General features: G+C 48.3%; 1 protein-coding gene across 5 annotated transcripts in view; it reads left to right on the forward strand.

Moving 5' to 3' along the window:
- LSAMP (limbic system associated membrane protein) overlaps nt 1-25572 on the forward strand; it is a 1025433-nt gene that overhangs the window by 990254 nt on the left and 9607 nt on the right. For 3 of the 5 annotated variants that reach the window (XM_087757641.1, XM_087757639.1, XM_009466662.2), the window contains 3 exons: nt 2942-3062; nt 4042-4190; nt 10129-10164. In XM_087757641.1, coding sequence (XP_087613767.1) covers nt 2942-3062; nt 4042-4190; nt 10129-10164 — 306 coding nt within the window. The remainder of the gene's footprint in view (nt 1-2941; nt 3063-4041; nt 4191-10128; nt 10165-25572) is intronic. The other 2 variants (XM_087757640.1, XM_009466664.2) reach the window with 1 other exon arrangement.

A 25572-nucleotide genomic window follows, 5' to 3' on the forward strand; every position in this document is an offset into this window, starting at 1 on the left:
GGGTGCATATGCATGGCCTTGATTCACAAATAGGACTCTCGGGGAGTGGGTTAGGGCAGAGAGCTGATGGCAGCAAGTGTTTCAGCCCATCCCAGTCTAAATTGCCACCACAGGTGATTTTAGCACCTTTTAATACCATTCTTGCTCTTTGTCTCTTTCTTTCCCTTTGGGCCATCACATCAGATCAACTCATCTGTCTTGCTTGGAAGTCAAGGCTATAGGCTCCCTGCAGCATCTTCAGAATCCACGGAGTTTTTTATAATTCCCTCAGAAACTGGGTAGCAGTGGTTTAATACTGGCTGCTTCATGGGCCAAATTTGGCATTAATGTGAAACTGTCGTAGCAGATTTTCTGCACTAAAACTGTTGAGGGTTTTTTCCTGTCAAAAACATCTGAGTTTGTAAACGTGAGACATTCCATGAGAACCAATTAATATTTTCAAATATTTCTGTGAAACATAATTTCAATGATGCTTTTAACGTGGTTGAAACAGATTGCTTGTATAAAGTCAGAATGTTTGATTTTGACTTAGTTTCAACTCATAATAACTATGCTACAGTTAGATCTTAAACATTTTTACTGTTGGAATATATAAAAATATAATGTGATAGAGTATTGTAATATTATTATATGGCCTAATTTGTAATGTAAACAACTTATAAATTCCTTCAGAACAGATCTTTTCTTTCAAAACAAAGGAAAAATATCTAAGAGGTCGTGAGGGCCACGCACAGGAAAAAAATCAGTCCTTTTTGGGGAATGAAAGCTAGACATTTGCATACATCTTTCCTTATCTTACTTCCTTAAACTATACCACAAGCAGCAGAAAGTGGGAAAGCTACAGTAAGTGTGAAAAATGGGACCTGCCCAACCTCAGGAGCTTCCTGGCCATCTCTTATCATCCTCCTGCACTGTGGAGCACGTAGCTTGTCAGCCTGGACTGCAGGGGAGAGCATCCTCGCTTTGCTTTGGTCTCACACTACCACCTTCAGGCTTCCCGAGTAATGGCCCTTGCACATCCCAGGCAGGGAAACTGAGGCCTGGGGAAGACTGAGGGGAAAACAGCTAAAGGGAACCCACTCCTGGCTTCCCCAGCAACAAAGAGCTAAACACAGAGCGGCTGCTTTCTGAGTGCAAGGGGCTGGTTTGTTCAGGGCCACCGCCTGCCCCTTCTCCTGGGCGAGCACTGTGGCAAGCAGACTGCCCTTTGCTAAGCGGGCAGCCTCGGGGCCAGCAGTGCCTTAACAAAAGCGGTGGCAGAGGTACGGCCTGTCCACCCGTCTGGGCCCTGTCCTGTAAAAAAGCCGAAGGGGGTGGCTAAGGCAGGGACTGCTCAGAGCGAGGAGCTGGGCTCCCTGGCAGCATTGCGGGGAGCACACGCCTGCCAGGGTCATTTTCTAGGCCCATAGAAAGGTGCTTGTTCATTTTGTGACTCATCTCTTGCGCTGGAATCAGTGAAATGGAAAAGGTTTGTCTCGCTGCAGACAGCAAGAAGATATACTGCTCGAACCAAAAAATCGAAGAAGGATGCTTAAAAAATCACCTTCACTATCCTTTTATTACCCCTCCTCCTTTCCAAATTAAAATATTTACGTGAACCCACAGCCTTTGAATGTAGGATCCTATTTATGTACACTTATTAATATTTATGATGTTAGAGGGCGCACTGCAATATCCCTAAAGCCCTGCATAAAATCCTGATTAAGGTCAGAAAAGGGATCACATTGAGATGGCTAATATGTTCACAAACAAACTTCTTTCCATACATTTTCCAGACAGAATTATTTTTTTTCTTTGACTGACACAATCCATTTTGATTCTTTTTTTGGCCTTTCAGTGCTGGGACGGATACAGATGGTGGAGCTGTACTCTGTACACGCAAAGTGTGCTTTACGGTAACTTGAGTCTCAGCAAAGTAGCTGTCTGAGTTGCAGCCCTGTAATCTCAGGGTATGCAAGTATTAGTGATGAGAGACAAGGCCTTTATTCCCTGATCCCTCTCAGCAGCCAGGTGGAAATAATTCTGTCTTTTAACATGTAAAGCTTGTCGCTTAACATTTTGAACATGGGGCTGGGATTGAAGATGACGGTGACTACCCTGCCTGGCGCCCAGCCAGCACTGAGACCTAGCTCCATCAGAGCACACAGATATGTTTCCCAAGTTTTGTTTGCCCATGGCACAACTCTCAGGCTTCAAAGTAAGCAGCAGTGGGAGCACCGTGCTGGGCTCAGGGCAGGCTTCACACAGAGCAATCACGAGCAAAGCCCTCTTGGAGCCTGTGACAAAGCACGAAGTCCAGGAAGGTTTGGGCAGGATTTGTAACCTTAGACATGTAAGGGAAGTGTCTCAACAGGTGGTCTGGATCTCAAAGTTGCACCCACAGCTCCTGCTAAAGCTCTTCCCTTTTAAGCTGTGAATGTATTTCTGTCTCATACATGTTGCCTCAGTCCTTTCCTTTCTTGTTATGGTTTTCACATTAGACACAGAGGTTGTATGGAAAATAATTTTCATGCTAGTGTTAAATTCCCACTTTATTCCTTTTACTTTTGCTGTCTTCCTTTACCCTTGATGAAGTCTTTCTCTCATCTTCTTCTCTCTGATGGGCCCATGTGAACTAGACATCCACAGGTAAATATTCATAAATTACAGAAGTCCATCATTAACCTTAACTCTGCCTGTGTATGCCTATGCATTTATGACAGAACTTTATTCAGTGTTGCTGAAGAGAAGCACGCGTAAGGAGTGATGCTAATGCAGTGTATTAGGGAAAGTTCAAAGAGCAGGTATTCTCCAGAGGAGCCGGGGGGCGGGGGGGGGCATGAGCCACAGCAAGCAGCAGTCGTGGCCTGAATGGTTTGCATGAGGAACCAGCCCTGACATAGTTTCAGTGTTTTGTTCCACCTGGAAGTGTGTGAAGTGACCATGTGTTTCCCTCCTGCAGACCCTCCCACCATCACAGAGTCCAAGAGCAATGAAGCGGCCACGGGACGACAAGCCTTACTCCGGTGCGAGGCATCAGCAGTGCCCACGCCTGATTTCGAGTGGTACAGAGATGATACCAGGTAAGACCCTTAGCTTACCTCTTCTCTCCTTTTCAGTCCACTCAACAGAGGATCCTTAAAGAATCACCTATTATCCTCCCCAACTCTTCTCCTCAAACAAATTACTCTTCACAAACCACATGAGTCACGATGGTGCCATCAGACTCGGCAGAGCCAGCATGGCCAGGGCTGGAGGAGGCAATCCCTCTCTGTGCTGGGGATGCTGAAGGAAGCGCAGAGGATGGAGCTCTTGCCTTTAAGTCAGTTATGGGCCAATACACAATTAAGGCATCAATAGTGCTGTCTTCCTGATGATGTTCATGCATTAAATAGCCCATGATACAGACAAAAAAATAGGCAGTGTTAGTCTCCAAGTAGGTAATGCTACTCTAGGTGCCTTAATCTAGGGGAAGGAGCTGCTGAGGTGTAAGATTCCCCACATCTGTGTGACCTGAGCCACCCAGATTTGCATACGAGAGAAAATGAGAAGAGAAAAGGGATCTGTCTCTTATACCTGAGCATTTACCTGGCATTAAGAAGGTTGTGTTATTACCCTAGTTTTTAACCTGACCCATGTGCACAGGCTCAGGGTGGCTCAGCTTTGGTATAAGCACATATTGGAACATATGAATTGGTGTGTTTCACTAAAAAACTTTTGTTCAAGTACGGACTAGCCCTCAGCTGGCCATGGTGTGTTCATTTCCAAGTGTTAGTCAGTGCTGGGTAAAGGTTTCCTCCCTTTCCCTCGGTTTTTCTTGCTTCTATACTGCTTTACTGGTGGCATTTCACCCCCCTGCGCTCCTTTTTCCTTTCATTCCCTCCTCCTGCTTTCCATCAATGCCTTCTTTGGTCTCTTTCTTCTCACGTCTCCTTCTTGCCTCCCTCCATCCCCACCTGCCAGCCAGGCTGAATGACTTTGCTTTACTGCCTGCCGGGCAGTGATTTCTTTCCCAATACGCAACTGCCATTGCACTGCACACCTCTTCTCCTGTCTTCCCAGGATAAACAGCGCCAATGGTCTGGAGATAAAGAGCACGGGGAGCCAGTCTCTGCTGATGGTGGCCAATGTCACTGAGGAACACTACGGGAACTACACCTGCGTGGCTGCCAACAAGCTGGGAGTCACAAACGCCAGCCTATACCTTTACAGTAAGTATGGGAGAGGGTGAAGGGAGGTCCAGATCGCTCTCACAAAGACCAGGCTATGTAGGAAGCACACGGTGACCAAAACTCAGGAAAGCATCCGCTTGCCACCCCCACCCCCTCAAATCTCCAGCCATGAACTGGGTTTCAGCGCTCTGCTTCAGATACCTATGTGTTCATACTTGCCGTGAGACACAAACACAGCTGAATTAAAAGGTTTACAGTCAAGCCCTTTGACTGACTTTCTTTGCTGAAGTCAGATTTTGTTCAAATAATAAAAACATGTTTGTTTTAAAGCTTGAAACAAAAAACCTTTAGAATGACAGCCCCTTTAATAAGGAGACAGAAGGCCAGGGCTCGGAGGGTCCGTGACAGCTGAGAAATGACAAGTAATTCAGAGAGATGGAGAGAACTAGCCACTGAGCCTGAGGAGAACAAGAGAGAGTCAAGAAAAAGAGAAATTAGTTTGAAAATGGAACGGAAAGAAGTGGGAAAAGACAGAATGATTTAAAGGGGCATACCATAGGGAACATGGGGGAAAAGGTAATCAGCAGATGAAATATGGCATAAAATTCCTTGGATCTCATTCTGCTACCTCTCAGTTACTGAGTTTGTCGTAGTAAGCGTAAAGAGACAGAAGTTGGGACAAGACCAAACTCCAGAGCAGAGTTACCTGCTGGTTCTGAACTTTGCAGCTGATTCAAACCTGACCCTAAACAGAGCCCCTGCCCCTCACCTACCACCCACGCACACGTACAAACTGTGGCGTATTCAAAACACAGTTCCCAATTCCAAGTCCAAAACTTGGGCTCGGCTTGGACCATGTGTTATTGCCACCAGAAACAGACCACAGCAGAATGACCCACTCACATGAATGGACACATAGATGCGAAAGTGGCTTAGGGCTGTATTCCTCTGACAGTCCCAAACTGAATTAAAACACCCAGGCCATGACCTGCATGTCCTTTTAAACAGAAAAAAGATAAGCTGTGTAAAGCAGTCTTAGTATGGGACGCAGTTTCGTATAGTTTTTGCTGTGCATGGTCAGATTAATCAAACCGTCAGAAAAACAATGTTTTGGTTTGGTTATTTTTTAATAGATGTAGTGCAAAAGGATAAATCCATTGGCATTCTTTGTTTGCCACCTCTGGATTTATTTCATGGCAGTTTGAATTTGTGCAAAATTTGGGGGTACTCTGTGGAAGATTTTTTCTAAAGAGCAGATATTATCATAAAAGAACATATATTTGATTTCCTGTAGCATTGCAGCACACGAAGCAAATTTCTACTTTGAAAGTCTTTTCACCCTGGTCTTGTGACTGTCATGAGATTCAAATAAATCCTCAGGCAGCAATCTGGAACACAATTTTCAAATACTCCAGATTTGTTCTTGCTGATATTAATATAATGCTAAGTTTAGAATCCATTATTTGTGGCTGAATTCTAAATTTGGCCCTCTCTGTTGGTTCCTGTTACACAGATGAGCTGAAATGCATCACTGAAACAAAATATAAGATGAAATTCAATAATGTATGTATGCATACGTGATTTTAGCTGGGGGGGGTTGGTTTTGCTAGAAAAGCATTTTGCATGACTTCACAACTTCACCTCAAAGGATCTCAAAGGATTTGCTAGCAATGAATATTTTAACATCACAAGTTACTTAGAAATGGGTGAATTTTATTAGCACCATTTTGCAGTAGGCAACTCAGGTACAGAGTGAAGAAGTGCTTTACCCATGGTCATAAAATGAGTGGCAGAAGCTGTGAGAGATCCAGGGACATCTTGCGAAGTTGCTGTTAACCATTCCAGGAGGAAATGTGGCAACTATTAAAGCTGACTTGCAACAGTGAGGGTCCTATTGTAGCCTCCTTTTGATGCGTATGAAGATAACTTTCCTTCTTTCAAGTTGTTGGATTTTGTTTATCATTTTTACCTTAGAAATTCAAGGCCTATTTATGCTGGAAAACACTAGAGAACTTCACAAGAGCAAGAAGAATGGAGGTGCAGGAGCTGAGAGAGATTTGATGATTTTCAGTGGACTGTTTCTAACTTTCATTTTTGTTGCTTAGTTAATCCCTGTTTTTTTCAGTGTGCGATTGCTTCATATTGTTTCAGGAAATATCTGTTCTCCCGTTAGTGTGGAAGAGAGAGAGAGAAACAAAATAAATTCAGGCAGACTACAGCTGGTATTTCTAAGGTTAAGAAATCAGGGGGGAAATGAGTGAAGGGAATCCAGCCTCATAAAGATAAAGAAAGCAGCTGAAAAAACCTACAAGCGCAGATGAAAAAAATGCTCTAGTGATCACACAGTAGCTGAAATAACAGGTAATGCACACTCCCAGCCACACACCCAGGCAGAAAAATAAAGCAGTGCCAAGTTTTTGCAAGGTACAACAGATACTCAAATAGTTGGGAGTGTTTTTCATCCCTAGAATCAGAGGTTTTGTTTCTTTTTTAAATGGAGAACAAGCTCACTGTAGGGCAACATCCCACTAGGGAGGCAGATACAGTGATGGTTCCTCAGTGTCCCATTGCAGCACAAAAGAGAATGGCAGCCAGGAGTGAAGAAACAACCAGAGAGTTAATCATAAGGTACTGCTTTGCCTGAGGTGGAGGGCAGAAGGGGAGCTAGCAAAATGATGTGAAAGAACACTTTAGCAATAGAGAAAAATGGGTGACTACCATTTCAGGAAATCTCAGCCAGCATTGAAAAACTCTCGGAGAGACCGAGTGCCTTAGATGTCAATGCCATAGATAGAAGATGCATTAAAATACAAAAGCAGCTCCCTTGAGCTGTATGAATAGCTAGCTAGTGATCTTCCTTAAAGGATGTAGCAGCAGGATTGGCTGCTGTAGGTGGAGAGATTTATACCCCTCGCTCCTGGAGACTGAGTTTACAACAACATAAAAAAGGCCATACCAAAGGTCTGTCTTACCTAGGAACCTGTCTCCAACAGCAATATGGAATATGTTTGCAGAGAGGGTACTCAGGTACAGTTTGATGATACAACTGATCTAATAGCTTGCTGCCATCCCTTCCTCCCCACTCCTTTTGCTCACCCTGCTCCCTGCCACATGCTTTTGTTGTTTCCCTTATTCTGGTACTCAGTGGACAACCCACTGAGCCAGTTCAACCTGCTAAGCCAGTGAAAAAGTAAGCAAGCTTTACTGCCCACCCCTCCAAAAAGCCCCCAAATGTTTTCTTTTGTTGTACTGAGCTGAATTACTTCATGGAAGGGCTCAATAAGCACCAGAGCCCTTGCAAGAGGGGAAACCATATCACACATCTATGGATATGAGGAGTTGAAGCAGTGCCACAACCGAAGGAAAAGGGGTTTTTTCATAAGTGTATTAGGAGGGACAAAATAAGTTTTCTTTTCATTCCACTCAGCTGACAAAGTGCTATGAAAAGCATTATGAGTAAAAGTCACAATTTGTATCTTAACCCATGCTACACAGAAGTGTAAATATGTACATATATATACACCAGATAGATACACATCTGCTATACAAGCATATAGATACATAGGTTTACATGTACATATGTATAGATACGTACGCACCTGTGTGAGGTATAAGCAAGCACACACACCCCCACAGGCACACAGAAGCAGGCACAGCACCTGGTGCATTCTAGCAAGGCAGAGAAAAGAAATGAAACCTTTTCCAAATTAGTTGACTTCTGCCTCCCGCAGAGCTAGCCCATCCCAGAGGATAAAACAGGAGACAACAGGGCAGTGCCGCACATCCTTATGCAGTCCTGCTGGCTAAATTGTCTCAATTATAGGAGATTGCCACCTCAGCAGGTCCCCCGCTGCATCCTCTGCAGCTTGCGTCCTCTGCACCCTTCAGGGAGTAAGGAAACACGGAGGTGAAGCAGCATCTGGCGAGGCCCGTGCCAATTAGAAGCAGCAGCAGACAGGATCCCACCCCTGCCTCCTCGAGAGGCTTCAGGTAGAGTTATCATTTCAGTCCAGCAGTTTTGATCCCAGCAAGAGGCACGTTCCTAAGAAGAGCTGGCGCTTGCCTCTAACTTGTCATGATTTGTTAGTGCCCCGGCACAAGTGCTGCCTGTGTGCACACGCTTACACCCCTTCTCCTAACTCTCTGCCCACGCTTTGTTGCACCTGAGCATTTGCTTATGGTGGTTGCTGCTAGGGTTTGGAGCGTAATTGTGGCCAAAATCTCTCTTAGTGGCTCTTAGTGCAAACCCTGTGTTTTCCCAGGGGCTGTCAATAACGGGGAGACTCAGGAGAGGAGGAAAGTGGTTAGGGTGACAGCCAGATGGGGCAAGGCTGAGACACTGCTAATGAGCCAGGGTGGAGCAATAAAGGCAGCAGGCAGCGGGCGAGGGGAACAGAGGTAGAGTCCTTGAATAGAAAGCAGCATGATAATGAGGCCGTAGTGCTTTGGTTTAACTGCTTGTGCTGTGCAGTCTGCAGCCTGCTGTGCAGGAAGAAGGTAAAGGGGAGTTGAGTTATTTAACCAAACTAAATAACAAGGAAGTCATGTCAGCACAACAGCCTGCTTTCACAGAACAATAGTCCCCCGTTGCTACCTAAACACAGAGATCCAGGCTAGCCGTGTATTTTCTACACAAGAGACAATCTCCCCTGTGCCTGCTGTGGATTCAGACAGCTCCATTACCACCGTGAGGGCAGGAGATCTGCCAGTGTCACAGGGATGGGCCTGACCTGCTACATCCTCGTGGCCTCCAGCGAGTCAGAAACTGGCTCCTTACACCAAGGGTGCTGTCTGTATAATTGGCATTGGCCGCCAAATAGGTGGGCCTGGGTTGATCAGAGAATATAGCAGACTACCGATGTATCCTGCCAAGCTCTATGTCCGTCAGCACTGATCTTAACACTGTCCTCACAGGTAAACCAGGAGACAACTCATTGCTCCAGGCCTATCAGCTGTTGCATAGTGGCATATCTCTACAGCTAAATGTCTACCTACCCATCAGTCCCTGGGTAGGAACTTGTCTCAGTCAGTATGAGGCATCCAGCAAGCTCTGAAGGTAATGAAGGGAGACCCAGTGATCAGAGTCAGGCCTGGGGGGTTTGTATTCTTGGTTCTGCTCCCGGCTCTGCCAACAGTTCAGCATTTGACCTTGGGTAAATTGCTTCCTTGCTCTGTGCATCAACTGCACAACCTGTAAAACAGAATTAATGCTATTGGTAGCCTCAGACGGAGGTCTTTGACACCGGTTTCCCTCAGTGTCTGTGCAACTCTTTGAGATCCTTGTGTGGAAGAAGCAAAGTGTGAAGCCAGCAGTGACATATAACAAAGTCCTGCTGTGATGTATAACAAGGACGCATTGTAAAAACCCTATAACCAAAACAGCAGGCTCTGCATACAACTAGAGGTTGATGAGTCTGCAAAAACTCTGTTCCCATCGGGAGACAAAGGCTCAAAAGAAATAAGAGTGCCCTTGAGGATTCGCTAGGGTGACTGCTCCCATGCTCAGATCCTCAGCGGACCTGTCACTGGCAAGAAATCCATTGTGGAGAAGGTTCTGGGGAGGCAGCAACTACCCGTGGAGGACTTCCACAACTCACCTCTCTGCCAAGACTAGGTTCCAGCCAGAGGTGTAGCTAAGAGGAGCTGTAGTGTGATGACATGAGTGGTCTTGAAAGTCAGAGGGGAGATGTGGCCCATCAACTCCAATTACCTTCCCTGCAGGTGCTTAATCCCTCTTGCTGTGTGGATATTATTTGTTTAGTTTTTCAAATGACTTCTCTCTGACTCCCAGTCCCAGGGGATGTTGATGTGTATTAGGCGTGTTGCTAGCAAAATGCTCCGTATATGAAACCTACTCTAGTTCATCTAATTTGGGGATGGACAACTCCATCAGGTTTGTATCTGCTGCTTGCTTGGTGTGAAAAGTGGCTTGTCCGTTTCTCCTGCATGTTGCTTATTGTTTTTTTTCCCCCCTTAGAACGAGTTTTACCCACACTCCCCAATCCTTTTCCAGGTCAGTATATGTTTTATGTTGAAGTAGCTCTTTAGCCGGGTCATTCTCCATCATCCTGATAAATGCTCAGAGCTAGGGATGGGCAAAACAGTTCAGAAATACAGGAAAATAAGGGTTTTCCCTTCTTGTCTACATGTCATTTGGTCCCTCCTGCTCACCTTCTTCATCCTTCCCCTTCCCTCCTCCCTTTTCAGAAACGAATCAACTAAACAGCAACAACCTTTAGCCAAGCTTTGACTATGGTGTTGTGTCCTCACCCGGGTCTAGACAGTCTTCAGTGAGGTTCAATTTGTCTGCAGACCTACTCCTAATACATATTCCAGTCTAAGCTGTCTTTGACCACATGTTCTGATTTGGACCAAAAGCATAGGCAGACCTAAAATTTTGCAGAGATGGTGGAAGGGACAAGTGAGAAGCTAAAAATTACATTGCTGCCAGGAGGTTTTTCACTCTAGTTGTGCAAACTATTCATGGTGAAACGCTTTGTTTTCTCATTCCTCTGTCACACCCCCCCCAAGTCTGCCAGTCACATAGTGCTGCATTTGAGGCAGAGAGCATGAAAAGAGGTGCACAGGGAGGTGCTACTGTCTGCTTTATTCCAAGGGAAGAAGGTATGAAGGCAGCGCAGCCCCAATGTCCACACGAGATTTGGGGTTTGGATGCAACCTTGAGATTCTGAAAAATCGCAGAGACTGGGCACTTCCAGAAAGCAGGCTACAGCGTTTGAAAGCAGTGTTTGAAACTAAATCAACAATAAGGCAGCCAGTTCCTGTATTCACTTAAAAAATCTTGGCCTAGGGCTCCTTAGTAGTTTTGTTTTACTGCCATATGATGAAGATGCGCTCAACTCCTGGGATGTTCAGAGGCCTAAATAGTTAATGTCTGTGCAGAGCTTTGGCGTAGAGTGTTATTAGGAACCCATGTTGGTTTGTTTTGCAAAAGGGCGCCTGCCCAAGTAAAGCACCTGCAGGTACTCCCATGAAAAGAACAATAAATGCTGGGTGTTACACCAGCTCCCTTTAACTACTCTGCTGTTTTCAAATCAAGCTATGCTCTTGGCAACTAATTCAGGCTCAGGATGTAGTCACAATTGCCTATTTAAAAGGCAAATCCACAAATACAATTAAAGAAAAGTACCTACAAAAAAAAGAGGGGGAGGTGTGGAGAAATCAAGCTACCATTAAAATTAAATCCCAGATAGTGATTTGTAAATAACATTCAAGGAGCTGAGAAAAGGAGTGAAGTAGGCCATTGGGAACCTAGTGTGGAAAAATAAATCCAATTAAACACCATTATCGTATGTATTGCAAATGAAACTTGTGCTTGGATATGAAATTAAAGTTGCTGAGGCTGTTTGGGATGTAAGGTTTTGAGTTTTCCAATTTTGGGTGTTCTTCTTTTAAGCAGAATTTTCAATGACAAATATTTTTGTCTGATGGAAAACCCAGGGCTCTTTCTTTTTATGATTATTTTTATTATATATCCTTAAATTCCACAAGCAGGCAGTGTTAATTTTTTTCATAGCCAGTACTGTTTACAGCTGGTTTTGAATTAGTAGGCCATTAAGCTAAATGATAAAGCAAAAACTGCAAGTGAGCAAGGCCAGGATTTCCATACCAAATACCCCTCCTAATCAAGCTGCCAAGGCCATCCTGTACAGCTTTAGTCAATCCTTTAAAACACTTCCCCCTCTGTCTTTGAAGTTGTTATTTTTTTCCTTTTACTGCTCCCCAGTCTCCTGAGATCATCTCGAAGGACATCCTGGTGTGACATCACTTCTGTGAGGAGTCTCCAGGAATTTGTGGTGCCAAATGCTGGGATACTTCCCGTGACCCAGGACATGCAAAGAGGATTTTGCAGAGGGGGAAAGTAGAGTTTAAATCCTCTGGAGCTCATTTGTTTTCTGAAAGCCCCTGCCAGCTTCTCCAATGTGGGCGTTCAGCACAGATATCGGCGCTTATCTCAACATTTGCTTTTATTTTGCTGTTCACCTTCAAAGAAACCTTAGGCATAAAATTCTCTTGTTAGACCTTTTTCTGCCTATGAGTTGATGTTCTGAGATGCAGTTCTCAGCTCTCAAATAAGCCTCTCCTCAATAACCAGAATCACAGCCTCCTCCCTCTTTCTCGTTCAATTTCCATTTCTCCTAAGCCTTGGTAACACTTCCCTGCCCTGTGGGGTTTTAAGCATTAATTTAAAAGGAAGGTGTTCTGAGATGAAGAGCACTGTAGTCATGCTAAGCATTGCTATCGTTAGCTAGCTGCTGTGGAAAGATCTTGCCTTCAGGCAGGCTGGAGACTCAGAAGCAGCCCATTCAGCTAAACACATAGGACTTGAATTTGATGAGGCACTTTCCTAAAAGGCTGGTGGAGCCCAGCTGATTCAGCTCTCAACACAATTGTCCCTGGTTAATTTTCCAGCCCTCCTGATTTTGCAACTGGGCACTCAAAATGCCATAAAATGTCTTCTGGGATGATGCCGCATCTTTGCATCTACCTGTCTGCATTGTAACATCACATTATAATGGGATGACACAAGACCTGGCTGTCACAAAGGAGGCCTTACTGCATCATCAGGTGGCTTTTCAAAAGAATTTTCTTCTGGAAAAGGAGAATTTGCTCATTCCACACCACACCTGCCAATGACAGGGCAAGGGAGATCACTGTTGAACCTCAAAGGGGTCTGTCACGACTAGGGTGCTAGCTCCACCTCTGTCCTCCATTGTCTCTTGCCCTCAGCCCTTTGAACATAGACTCCCTCCCCCGTGATTAGCACCTAGTGTCCACATCAGAATGGCTTAGCCAGACCGATGGGCTTCAAAACCCAGTCTCAGTCTTCTCAGGAGATTTGTGATGAGGGCTTACCACAGATTAACCAGGGGCTTTCTCAGCATGGTTAGCTTGAATGCCCTGGGAGCTCTGCAAGGGAGATGCCATGTTTCCCAGAGAGCAGCACATCCAGAACTGCCCGCAGAGCATCAAGCATGCCAGTCCTTGGGGCCTGATCAAAGTCCAGTCATGACCATCAACAGGGTGGCAAAAGATTTATAGCAATAGTGTGTTAGTAATTGGAGGAGGGGGAAGGAAAAGGAGAATGAGCAGTCCTCTCTTTCTGCCAGAATGCACACTGATGGGAGAATGACCCTGTATGACTGTAGATCGTAGCTAGTCTCCATTTAGCTGTAGCCCGTGTAGCCTGTACTGTCACTAATGCCTTCATCAGGTGGGTGGGAGCTGGGGGAAGGGAGGAAAGAGATGTTCATTTGGGTCTGATGACCAGAGTGGGAAATAGAGAGCATCTTTCTAATACCCTCTCAGTCCTCTTCCCTCCCTATGGAGGTCCTAGCTGTGGAGAAGAGAGCTCATCTGTTGCAGTGGTCACCTCCACCCATCCCTGCTCCCATTTTTCTTTCCCTGGTGCATGGCCTTTGCAGTCCTGCTGAGCAGGCAGCTCTCGTGTCAGCAGGGACTGCTTTGGCAAAAGGATGAACATCTGAATATTTCGAAGCTAAGGAGAGAAGCATGGGGGAATACCTCAGAGAGTACAGACTGTAAAGGGTTAACACGTTGTGGGGGTTTGCTGACCAGGCAGTGGTGTGGGAGCATTCCACAGAAATCAGCCCTCCCAGTATGGTGTGGCCAGCTAAAGAACCCATGCGTCTCTGGAGTCCACTGAGGCCAGTGGGTGCTTTCTCAGATGGCTCCAAGAAAGGGTCAGTGAAAGCCCAAGCCTTTGCAGCCTTTGAAACAAACTAGTTGGCAGAGCTGGGGAAACCATAGCATAAACAGGCCAAAAGAGACAATCTTGTCGTATCGTGATCCTGACATAGAAACTATCAGCAGAGAAAAATAATGGCCGTAGGGACCAAGCACAGGAGGGCATGTTTGGAGCCATGTGCGTGTCTCCAAAGCAAGCCATGAATTTCCATAAATTCTCAGGCATTCAGGGGCCATAGTTCAGCTGTACTCGTTACTCTGCAGTGATGTGTGCCTGACTACTTGGAGCATGCCTCTCTCTTCCCTGAAAGCTGGCTGAGCTTCGGGCATCGGCACCTGATAGCACCCATGACCCTGGCCGGCAAACACAACTTACGGCTCTCCTTGCTTCCCGCGCTGGTGGTATCCAGTCAGATTTTCCAAAGAGCTCATTCTCCAGTTGGTGAGTGCAGAAGGGGGTGGCTCTGCAGGGTGGATGCTCAGGCAGGCCAAGCTTCTCTTGCTGCTCAAGGTCGATGTCCATCCCTGCCAGGTCTGCAGGCACTGAAGGCTTGGACCACATTGGGTGCCAAGCCTGAGGGGGTTTCAGGCCAAGGGAACAGGAAGGGCAAGACAGGGTGAAGGCAGAAGGCCAACACCATATTAATTGTTTCTTGCTATTTCATAGGTACCAGGCAAGGGGTGGCATTGTATCTTATTTTGACCATGTGGTTAAAAGGGAATAAAATCGAATTCAGAGGTGATGATGGTGTCTTCCAAAAGGGGTAGTAGGGTTGTACCTGGAAACAGCCTCTTAGGGAAAAGAGAAATGCCAAGAATTATTTCTGCTACAGCTACTAACATTGCTTGGTGGGTTCTTCTGGATAGCAACAGTTTCTGTTTGCTGAGATTGATTAAATAAAAAAATAAAAACCAGTCTACTTCTTCCCCCAAAAAAGCATGAAGAAAAGAAACCAGCTTTCTTAAAGAAAAAAGAGACACACAGGGGAAAAGAGAGAGAAATGGCTTTATTGCTTGATCTGTTTCTGTACTTTTTGTTCATTAATTTTAATTTAGATTGATTTATTCCAAAATGAGCCCTGGCTTGCATATATTTGCATAACCCTCTCCAATAGCAATGCTGTGGAGAATCCAGCGAGTGAGGAAGAGCAGCAGCAGAGAGCAGGAACTGAGACTGGAAGTCCCAGAAAGAGATTCCTCTGAGCTGGGCCCTTGTACTGGGATAGGAGAGGCATTTCAAGGTTTCCTTAGTCACAGATGTGGCTTTGCATGCATGCAGAACAGCCCTGCAGAACAGAGGTTGGGGCACAGCAGTCAGGTGCAAGAGTGGAGGCTGGGTGAAACCAGTGGGGAAGAAAACACACAACTGCACTGCAGAGATTAGAAACAAACCCATGGAAGAGCAACTGCCGTGGAAAATCAGTTGTCCGGTAGGGACACTGATAGTGTCAGCAGTGTAGCATGGACAGATTACCCTGCAGAGCAGAGCTCGGGCAGGCTATAACCCTCCTGAGACAGATATCCTCAGCCCGAAGGATACTCATAACCTGATACCATCTGTGTTAGATGAGTTTCTGAAGCCGTCAACTGAACCTTCCTCCTTAGAGATGATGAAGGCAACTTATACCCACTGCACAGCACGTGTACCTAAATCCTTGCTCTCTCCCTCTCGCTCTCCTTACTTCCCATGCTGAGCTGCCAGCCGGGCTGACTGGGACCGAAGTGTGGAGGGCAGCAAGGAGGAGGATGAAGAACAGCCACCGTTGTCTTGATTTAATCCTTACCCACACACAAAAATTCCTCCCACCCTTGAGAGAAAATGACCAAAGAGTAATTCCCACGTTCATCCTCCTCCTCCCCTTTCCATTTCCAGTGTAAACCACTCAAGAATTTTCCTAACAAATTGGCCTCCCCTCTGGTTATTGTCCCAAGTGAACAGTCTCTCCATTCACTAACCCATGACGGTAAGTCGGTTTGGGAAGCGGCAGGTTTATCTTCCCGGCTCAGGCACTGCACCAGGCCCGCTTGTGAACCGGTTGCCATTCAGTGTCTGCTCTGCTGTTGATAAAGCACATTACACATGGCTGGGCTTGCATGATTAATACAGCTGTCTAAGCGCTCTCTCTAAAAACAAAAACAACCGGGAGAAGGGAGGTGTGGGATTTGGGAGGGAGGGGGTGCACAGGGAAAAAGCCAACCATTCCAAAGAAATCAGGCTTGCAGAAAAAGCAGAGTGCTCCTGGCAGGCCTTCCCTCCCGTGGACGAGCAGGTCTGTCAGCAGAGCTCCCCTGCAAAAGGGAAAGGCCTAGCAGCAAGGCGAGCAAAGAGAAATGCGCTTGGCCCTTCCCCACCATTGCCTGCATGTCCCTCTGCAATCTGGGGAATGAGTGCATGGACAGGAGCAAGGGGTCAGGCCATGGAGAAGGATGTGCCATAACCAGCATAGCTTCAGTGAGGGCTGGCCAGGCAGCCTCTACGGTAGGTGTTACAGATATGCATGTTCACTGATGGACGAGTACACCCCTGAGCCAGGTCACCTTATGCACCGTACGCGCACACCCCGTGCTCAGAGGCACATCCCACAGTCACTGAGCAATTTCCAGGCACCCTAGAACATCTAAAGGATGAACCGAAGTGGCTGCAGGCATCTTTCCATTGCCCCAATGCACTCAGCCGAAGGCCAGGTCAGCTGCCTGTATAAGTTGTAGTAACTTTCCCTGTTTAATTACTGGTCTGGGAATGGGCTGTGGGAAGACATTATGGCTTTCTGCTCCAGCTTTCCCCATGCCTGGGCCAGGCATTAAAGCCATGCTTGCACTGTTAGGGCGTTAAGGTGACCAGGAGTCTCACTCTGGAATTGCACACACATACAGGAGATGAGAACTACATACATGGATGAGAACTACAGGTGACACAAAGTAATACTTACTTAGACCACACGCTTTAGAGACATACACCAGTCTGTGGGACCAGCTTGACTCCTGTGAAATCTCTAATTCACTGAAATGCTGAGAGAAGGGCACAGGCTTGCTTATAGTGTTCCCATGATACGGGTCCCCTACTTCTTGTTGTTCGCAAGCAGCCCTTGATGAAGGCTAGCTGAAACCTCCTCCTAGTTTGTTCCTTTCTTGGGCAAGGAGGGATAGGGACAAGGTTGGTTGCTGCTAAGCTCACTGCAAGGGAGTCCCCAGAGAGGAGTGGTGGCCCTAAGAAGACCTCAAGGACAGGTCGGGGGGGCACTGTGCTGCAGGTTCTAGAAAAGAAGGATAGGAAGGGCAGAAGCAGTGGTACGACTGGATTTCAGTACCAGAGCAACCTCAAGCATGCTGGTCACGCTCCACCCCGATTTAGTTCCCCTTCTGCTCCAGTCTCCTTTCCAGTCACCCCTCGGTGTGTCCCTCCCTCTTCATTTCTGCTCACAGCCACTCAAATCTTTCTTGTGCCGAGTATCCAGCAAAGCTTGTGGAAAACCATAGCAGAGATGAAGTGGGTAAACAGACTGATGAAAAGCTGATGAAAATATTAATTTTTCAAGAGGTTCCAGAGCCTCCGATTAGCAAACCTGCTTCCTAGGGCTGTCTGTGCTCTGGGTGAGGGGGGCTATGCTGTTTGTTCCCTATTGAGACACCAGACTGTGTGCTGGCATCACCTTTGGTCTGCTGTGCCATACACATGTGCGTGAGAGGTGAGCAGGGGAGGGTTTGCTGTATCCTAGGAAAACAAAAAGCAAAAAAAGCTCAGATCTTCCCTGTGATGGACCCTGAAAAAGTCTGTGCTATGTATTTTTTGGATATTTTGCTTGCAGGATGAGTCTTCAGTGAATGGTTTGAAGATAAAGCAGTTTTAAGTAATTGATTTTGTATCAGTAGTTTGCCAAGTGTTGGTTTGTTGTTTTTTTTTTTTAAATTCTCCAGCTGCTAGGGGAATGGAAAGGGTGGGAGAACTATTTTTCAGCAGTGAGAAAACCTTGGAACTTTTTGATATCTACAGGACAGACCTGGTGATGAACCATCTGTGTAACCTTGCAACGTAGATGGTCTTCTGGCCACCGCCAGCCTCACTGGTCAGGAAAACAGTTCAGTTCTAGACTAGGAGTACTGTAAACCAGCTCCAGGATAAATGGTGTAAGCAGCCAGTTCTTGAACACCATGACCTTCTCAGAAAGATACTAAGAAATAAAATTTCAGGAAGTCTTTAGACCTCAGGGAAGGATGGGTGTGCTGCATTACCGAATGAATCTTCACTGAGACACGAGGTATGATAGATGAGTACTTAGTACACCATGAATGAGCTCCAAAACATGGGGAAGAACTGTTCAGTGCTAAAAAAGCATGAGCAAATTCTGACATACATTAAACCGTGTGCGAAGATTGATAGACACCAGAGACATTTCCTTAATCTTGTTGGAGAGCTGCTGGAGGGCATCCTCCCTAGTTTACACAGTGGTACTTCCACCTCAGAAAAGCCTATTGCCACTGCAGTCACAGTCAAGTTTTAATTACAGGAGCAGAACTGGTGGTGAGAATGGGGTACAAGCAGGTAATGAACAAAATAGTTTCAACATTAAGAACAGGGAGTGAAAAATCGTGTCTTCTTCTCAAAGGGGAGGGGGGGACACAAGAAAGTAGTAAGAAAAGAGCCCCAAATGAACCCTAGTAAGTAGAAGCTGCTAATCCCTAAAGCCTCAGAGCAGAGTGCAAAGCCCTGGAAGAAAGAAATTAATAACTTTCAAAGTATGACCTTGAAAATGGAATTAACAGTATTCCTCCCTTTTAAGCCTTCATGATAATAAAGATTTCATCTTCTGAAGCCCTGGCAAGAAAGTCAACAGACTAGAAAAATTGCTTCCTGCAGAGGAGCTGGCAAGTGTAAAACCTAAGACCCCTCCAGGCCCCAGGGAGTGAGACAAAGACCTGTATGGTGCACATCCCCTTTCCCTTCCACCTTCTCCTTTAGAGTTTTTTCCCATTCCTCCCTCATTTTTCGTCCTCTTCTTTGCTGAAGAAGCAGGACTCCAGCCTTTGCTGTAAGTAGCGTCAGCCTGTCAACAGCATGGAGCCCAGAGCTGCTCAGGGTAGACAGCACTTGGAGAAAGAGCAGGCCAGCTCTACTTGGTTTGCCATCACTCCTTCCTTCCCATCACAGACAAGTCCTCCTAGCCTGTCCCATGCCTTCTCCTGGCCTCACTTCCATTTAGAAACTCATAGGGGCTTATTGTCCTCTTATACCAGGTTATACCTCGCATTCTTTGACAGGATCCCAAGGGCAGATTCCCCAAAGCAAATAAGGAGCCTGTAGCTCTCTGATGCCTTTTGAAACTTATCTGTAGCCTCTCCTCCATCAGCACTGCAGATACGTCAAAGCCTGGATTCTTGTTAATGTAAATAAGAGAAAAAAGTGGCACCTGCTGTCTCTTTTCGTATCTCCATTTTGGTTTACTAAGATGATGGGACCCAGGACCCAGCAGAATATTCTAGGCTGGCAAATGTGGGTGTGAAACATGTAGATGGGTGGGTGATTTTTTCTCTCTAAGTACGGACCAGAAATACGTCTACTTTCTACTTGCATCTCAGATGACCCTTTTTAAAGGTCTGTGTTGGGAATCTTGAAAGGCAATGTCTGCTGGCGGTGATGGTGTTGTGCACAGCGTTTGGAGGCATGCCTCTGTGCAACCAAGAGGAATTCTGGATTTGCTTACAAGTCTGACCCAGTTTGCCTGTTCAGCAAGGGTTACATGGCATGGCACAGCCTCCATCCCCCGCTCTTACGGGTTCCTTCAGGGGTACTGTTGGTGTTGCAAAAAGGAGCTGGAGGGAGTGAGGGGAGAGAAGGGGGAATAGTCTGTGTGGAGGAAGTAGAACAGGCTAGAAACTTTACCACCACTCCCTGCAACCTCTGCTTCTTGCTACTGTAGTGGGTAGAGGTCTTGCTTTTGATGGGGATGACCCAACCAGCAGATCAGATCTGCCCCCCAAAGCAGTTTTACCAAGGTTACTGCTGCGTAGTGGTTGTGGAGTGATGCAGACCGATGGGGATCCGATTCTGTGCCACAAAAACGTGGCCATACTGGGCTGCCTCGGGCAAAAGTGGCTCCGAGCCTGCAAAGCTGGCACCCTTTCCTTCAGCATGGTCCCTCGGGGGCTTCGCTCTGCAGGACCCCAGGGTTTTCCCGCAGGTGTGCGTAGCCACGATCCCTGAGTGTCACCGCCAGCCAGTGCTATTCCCAGCCTGGAGCCTTGCCTCGGGTTGAGCGACGGGAATTTCGGTTTTTTCTTGGCTTTCGGCTGCCACCTCGCGGGGAAGAGGCGATTTGGCGGCGGCGGCTTTGTGGCCGAGCAAGGCGGGAGGGCATGGCAGCCCACGGCAGGGATGCAAAGCAGAGCCCCCCGGGGTGGGTGCCGGCCCACTGTGCGCAGGGCAGCCGGAGGGCGAGCACCCTACGCCCGCAGGCCACAGAGCTCCCAGCACCCCGTCACGTACTGCTCCTGCCCTCTCTCATGCCTGTTTGTTGGCACTGGAGCTTCACCTGGCACTACATCCACTCCCGAACAGCTCTGTAGGAATCCCCGCTTTTTCTCCTGTAGGTCTGACCCAGGCTGGTACTGACTCCTTATTCTTCCCTTTGCATTCTTGGTACTAACTCCCTCTTCCCATAAACGCCATCATTCCGCATACCTGCCTCTCTCCCACCATCCCTGCTTCCCTATGCCTGATCTGGGTTTAATTTCCTCTCTTTATCTCCCTTTCTCCCAGGACGTGTTCTCATTACCTATCCAACCTGCACGCTTACATCAGCTCCTGCTTTTCCCCATCCTCACCCTGGCTGACATCTCCTCCTCTTGCTCTCTTCAGTGTCCTGAGCCGAGCGTGCCCATATTGCCATTCAATTGAAGACCTTCCCTGGTATCTTTTCCTCTGCTGTAGCCCTGCGTTGGTACAAGTGTAAAGCTCATCGTAGTGCCTCAGTCCATATTACCCCCTTCTTATATCCCTCATCACAGCGGCCTTTTCCTATGCCTCTGACCTCATACAATCTTCCTCCCATATTTATCACCTCCTCATGCAGCCCTCAACCCCGAATGGGGCACTATAGGCTTTGAGGGGCCAACGCCAGCCATGACACAGGGCACATATGGGGCTACCGAGCAGCCTTCTGACCTTGGCCGCTGCTGCCGAGGCTGTGTGTTGCAGTGCTTTGTAGCACTATAAATTTAAGGCTTGAAGGCAGGGAGAAAAAGGGCCCTTTTATTCATCCCACAAAGGTCAGACCTCAGAAGTCTGCTCCCCTCTCCGTGATTTCTGTAGCTAGCCTCGTCTCTGGAGGCTGAGCCTGTGCCAAGGACGATGCACCACTGGAGTCTCAGTTGCTTAGGCCTCAAGGAGCATCATACGAAGTCCTCTCACAACTAAACTGTGCTCCCTTCAGGCGCCTGGGTAGCATCCACTGAGGGCTCAGCAATAGCTGTGCCCCAGGTTTGGTGGGGAGACTTGCAGCTCTGCGATTCAGCACCCACGCATTCGGTGGCCACCAATCTCTTGACACTGGGTAGCTTCTTTCTTAACAGTTTCCTTGACAAAAAGCCCGTCTCCCTCTTTCCTAGTGAGATCTGAACACACCCCAGCTAATTCTTCCCACACTGAGCAGTTTTCCTTAGCCTGCCTCTCCTGCAGTCAGCAGAGGAGACTGCAGAGCAAGGCGTGATGGAGACAGTTTTTAATCTAGCGAGTTCAGGTAGCAATTAGTGACGGGCAGTGCGCCAGGCTTTCTGTTCATGCCAAGGTCCTAAAGTCACACGAGAGCGTAACACCCAAATTTAATATGTGGCCATAATATCACCGCTGGCAGCTGACTGCCATGGTGCTCCCTAGAAGCTGAGGGAGGTTGTGGATGTGGAAGTCTTCAGGCAGTCCAGAAGTGACTGGACAAGTTCACAGAAGAAAAAAATGAATCTGTCAAGGAATATTGAGTGCTCGGGATGACTCTGAAGCCAGCCATGTGCTCCCAGCCAGCCCCCACCCAGCACCTGCAGGGGACAGGACTGAAGGTTAGTCAAGACCTTTGGGCTAACCCAGTAGAGCTAGGCTTTCCAGGTGGTATGCTCCTCTTGGAGGCAGGCTGTTTTTGGAGGAAGAGAGCAGCTCTTGGCTTTGCAATCTTGCTGTGGTTTGCTGCGACCGTAAGCAGCACCCTGCTTTCCCCCCCTCCCTCCACCATCTCACCCAAGCCCCACCACCCTCCTTGCAATGTCTTTTCCTACACCCTTCACAGGAGTAGGAGCAGTTCATGAGCCATGACACACAAAAAAACCCCAAACCTGGGATAGCCTAGCTTGCAGACCTCCTGGGAGGAGAAAGTGTAGCAAGCCCAGCTGTGCTGTGCCAGTTGTATGGGGACTAAAACCTGTGAGGGGCCAAAGCACTGACCCACTGAGGTGGTCCCAGGAAAGTCATTCAAGATGCATGAAGTCTGTGGGGACCTCCACAGACAGTTTTGTGTAGCTATTTACCTTTTTCTGAAAGACCAAAGCTCTGCACTGTTGCAAGGCTCTGAGCCAAAGCATCAGAGCAGAAAAATGTTCTGAGGGACAGTCACTGGCTTTCTTTTTTTTTTACAATTAAACGTTTTTTTCCTCCTCAAGCCTTGCTCTCAGACACAGCAGAAGTATTTTGGCTGCTGCTCTTCCACTTAAAAAAAATAAAATCAGCCTGAGGCAAACACCCAGCATGGGATCATTTCACCCGCCCTGCTGATGCTTGTAAAGTGCTATGCAAACGGGGCCTTATAATGGGAAAGGACAGGCCACCTTAGCAGTAGCGGGTGCCGCTGGCTCTGCATATGAGGCTGGTAGAGCCCTCGCAGCACTGCCTAAGCAGCACGCTGCGCACGAGAGCGTGCAGCAAGTCTTCCTCTTCATGCTGCGTGGAAGGGTTTGCCTGCAGGGGGGTGAGGCGCTGGGTGAAATTGCTGAAGGGCCTTGCTGCCCCTTCCACATCCCCACCCGAAAGTATGGTGATGTTCTCCCAGAAGCATCAGGAGATGCCTCTCTGCCTCAAGCCTCTCTGCACGAGGCTGGTGTACAGAGCCGTAACACACAGGTGGGCAGGAGCAGGGAGGTCATGGTGGCACAGCTCTGTTTTTTCCGTGGTTAAATTTAAGGACACAGCTAGGGTTACCCTGCCTTGGGGAGAGGGGTGGGATGGGGGCTGCACGTGGTCTCCGTCAGCCCTGAGAGAGCTACAGATCTCTAAATCTCGGTCAAGGCTGCCTCGTGCCATGACAGCAATGCAGATCACCCAGGCCGAATGTGTGCCACGGACAAACCCTTGGAAACATGGGGTACGGTGTCCCGTGAGGCTGTTGCAGCACGGTGGCAGGGGTCCACCTGCATCTGCGCTGAGCATCTAAATGTCTCGCTATTTGGCGGAAGGAAGAGAAGCGCAATTGTTTTGCCCGTGCCAATTTTCAGTCTGTTCCTTCTTGATTTGATTAATGTGATCTGACTCGGTCAGCCGTTTGGGGCCTGGGGTCCCTTAAGGGTTTATTTGTGAAATGCTGCCAGATATTCCTATGAACTCATCATCATCAGAAATTCAATTTCCTTCCCTGGCGGCGGTGGAAGAAAACCCCCTTCAACGCTCGTGCGCGGTCACGAACTTCGCAGCGCTGCCAAGCTGCAGGGGAACGATTAGCCCCGCACATCAGCTTGCGGAGCCAACTCCCAGCGCACGGGCCCAAGGTTACCGAAGCGGGAGGCGGCGGGGAAAACGCTACTCGTTTGCCGCAGCCCCCTGTGCCCAAGGGCCGCTTCTTGCCTTGTAGCACCAGGGCGAGCGGGCTTCGCTCAGCGCGGCGGCGGCCGAGCTCGGAGCCGAGGCCCGGGGGCGGCGGCTCGGGTCGGTACCCGGGCCGAGCCGGGCCGGGCGGTGCAGCGCGGCGGGACGGGGGTTCCCTGGCCCCGGGGCTCCCGGCGGTGCTCGCCGGGGTGGCGGCACCGGCGGGCGGCGGCCGCCAGGGGGCGGCGGAGACCGCGGCCTCCCCCGCTGCTGCGGCGGGCGGGCGGTGGCGCGGCCTGGGCCCCGCGGCCCTGGGGCGCTGGCGGTGCGGCGCGGTGGGGAGACGGGGGGTTTGCGTGTGTGTGTTTGAACACTGCCAGGGACGGTGACTGCAGCGCTGCCCTGGGCAGCCTGTTCCAATGCCTGACCACTCTCCGTGAAGAGATTGTTCCTAATATCCAACCTAAACCTCCCCTGGCGCAACTTGAGGCCGTTTCCTCTTGTCCTATCACTTGTTACTTGGGAGAAGAGACCGACCCCCACCTCGCTACAACCTCCTGTCAGGCAGTTGTAGAGAGCGATGAGCTCTCCCCTCAGCCTCCTCCAAACTAAACAACCCCAGCTCCCTCAGCAGCGCCTCCCCAGCCTTGTGCTCCAGACCCTTCCCCAGCCTCGCTGCCCTGCTCTGGCCAGGCTCCAGCACCTCCATGTCCTCCTTGGAGTGAGGGGCCCAACACTGAACACAGGACTCGAGGTGCGGCCTCACCAGTGCCGAGCACAGGGACATGCACGCAGAGAAGGCATCACGCAAACATGGGCTGTCACAGCCAGCCAGGCCACAGCATGGCCTTTGGGGTGGGACTAGGTGACCTACAAAGGTCCTTTCCAACCCAAACTATTCTATGATTCTATGGCAATACCGAGGTGTGGCTAGGAAAGAAGACTGAAAATGATAAATTGAAAACAGATACTACTTCCTGCACAAAATCTCATTCAACGATGAATAGTTTATTTTCTTCTAACATTTTCACTCTTTTTTTAAGTTTGAGCAATTAGTCCCCCTGCCCCAAGCCTAAATTCTCAAAGTTTGCAACATTTGTGATTGAACTATAACCTTCCCGCATTTTTACAATACATGTGACAGTCAATGTAGCATACGTGTCAGGTGCTTTAGCTAGCTGTGCTGTAAGACACACAGGGTACATGTGGCCCCCAGGGTTATGTGCAGGGGCTGCAGCAGCTTTGAACCACACCGGCTCCCAGGCCTCCCAGTCAGCTTAACGCACTGCCCGGCACCCTCACGGCTACATACGGCCCGTTGGTGCAAACAACTGCTGGTGTGAGCATGTGGTGGTCTGCATGATCAGGCCTGCACCTGGAGGGGCTTCTGCGGACAGCCCCACCACCTCACTGGCACAGGCAGGGAGCTTAGCAGGGAAACACAGGACATGTAACTCATGCCATTTTTCAGCCATGGAGATGGGAGTCTTGGCTTGTCAGGTATCCTCAAGCTTACGCACACAAACTCAAGCAGAGCAGAAGCTGGTGTGACCCTCTGCCAAGTCCTTCATCATGTCATGCCTTGTGTGTCATCCCTTATACCTAGGTATTGCAGAAGCTCATCTCTTTACCATGCTATACCATACCATACCATACCAGACCAGACCAGACCAGACCATACCCTACCCTACCCCTACCTCCCACCAAGCACACAAACCCCAGAGCCATGCACGTAGACATATGAAGGCAGCAATACCCAGGCAAGGCCAAGCATACTTATCCCTCTGCTGTGCTAGGTGTGCATTGCATGCCTCCGTAGGTACATACGCCTTTGCTTTGATTGCATGTGTACCCAAGAAAAGTGGGGGGCTGGTTGCCACATGTATGTGTTACATATATGTCCATGTATGTATTGGA

This window comes from Nipponia nippon, unplaced genomic scaffold (assembly GCF_047370975.1).
Source record: "Nipponia nippon isolate SJK-2023a ecotype South Korea unplaced genomic scaffold, ASM4737097v1 scaffold_2, whole genome shotgun sequence".
In the NCBI taxonomy this organism is placed as follows: Eukaryota; Metazoa; Chordata; class Aves; order Pelecaniformes; family Threskiornithidae; genus Nipponia; species Nipponia nippon.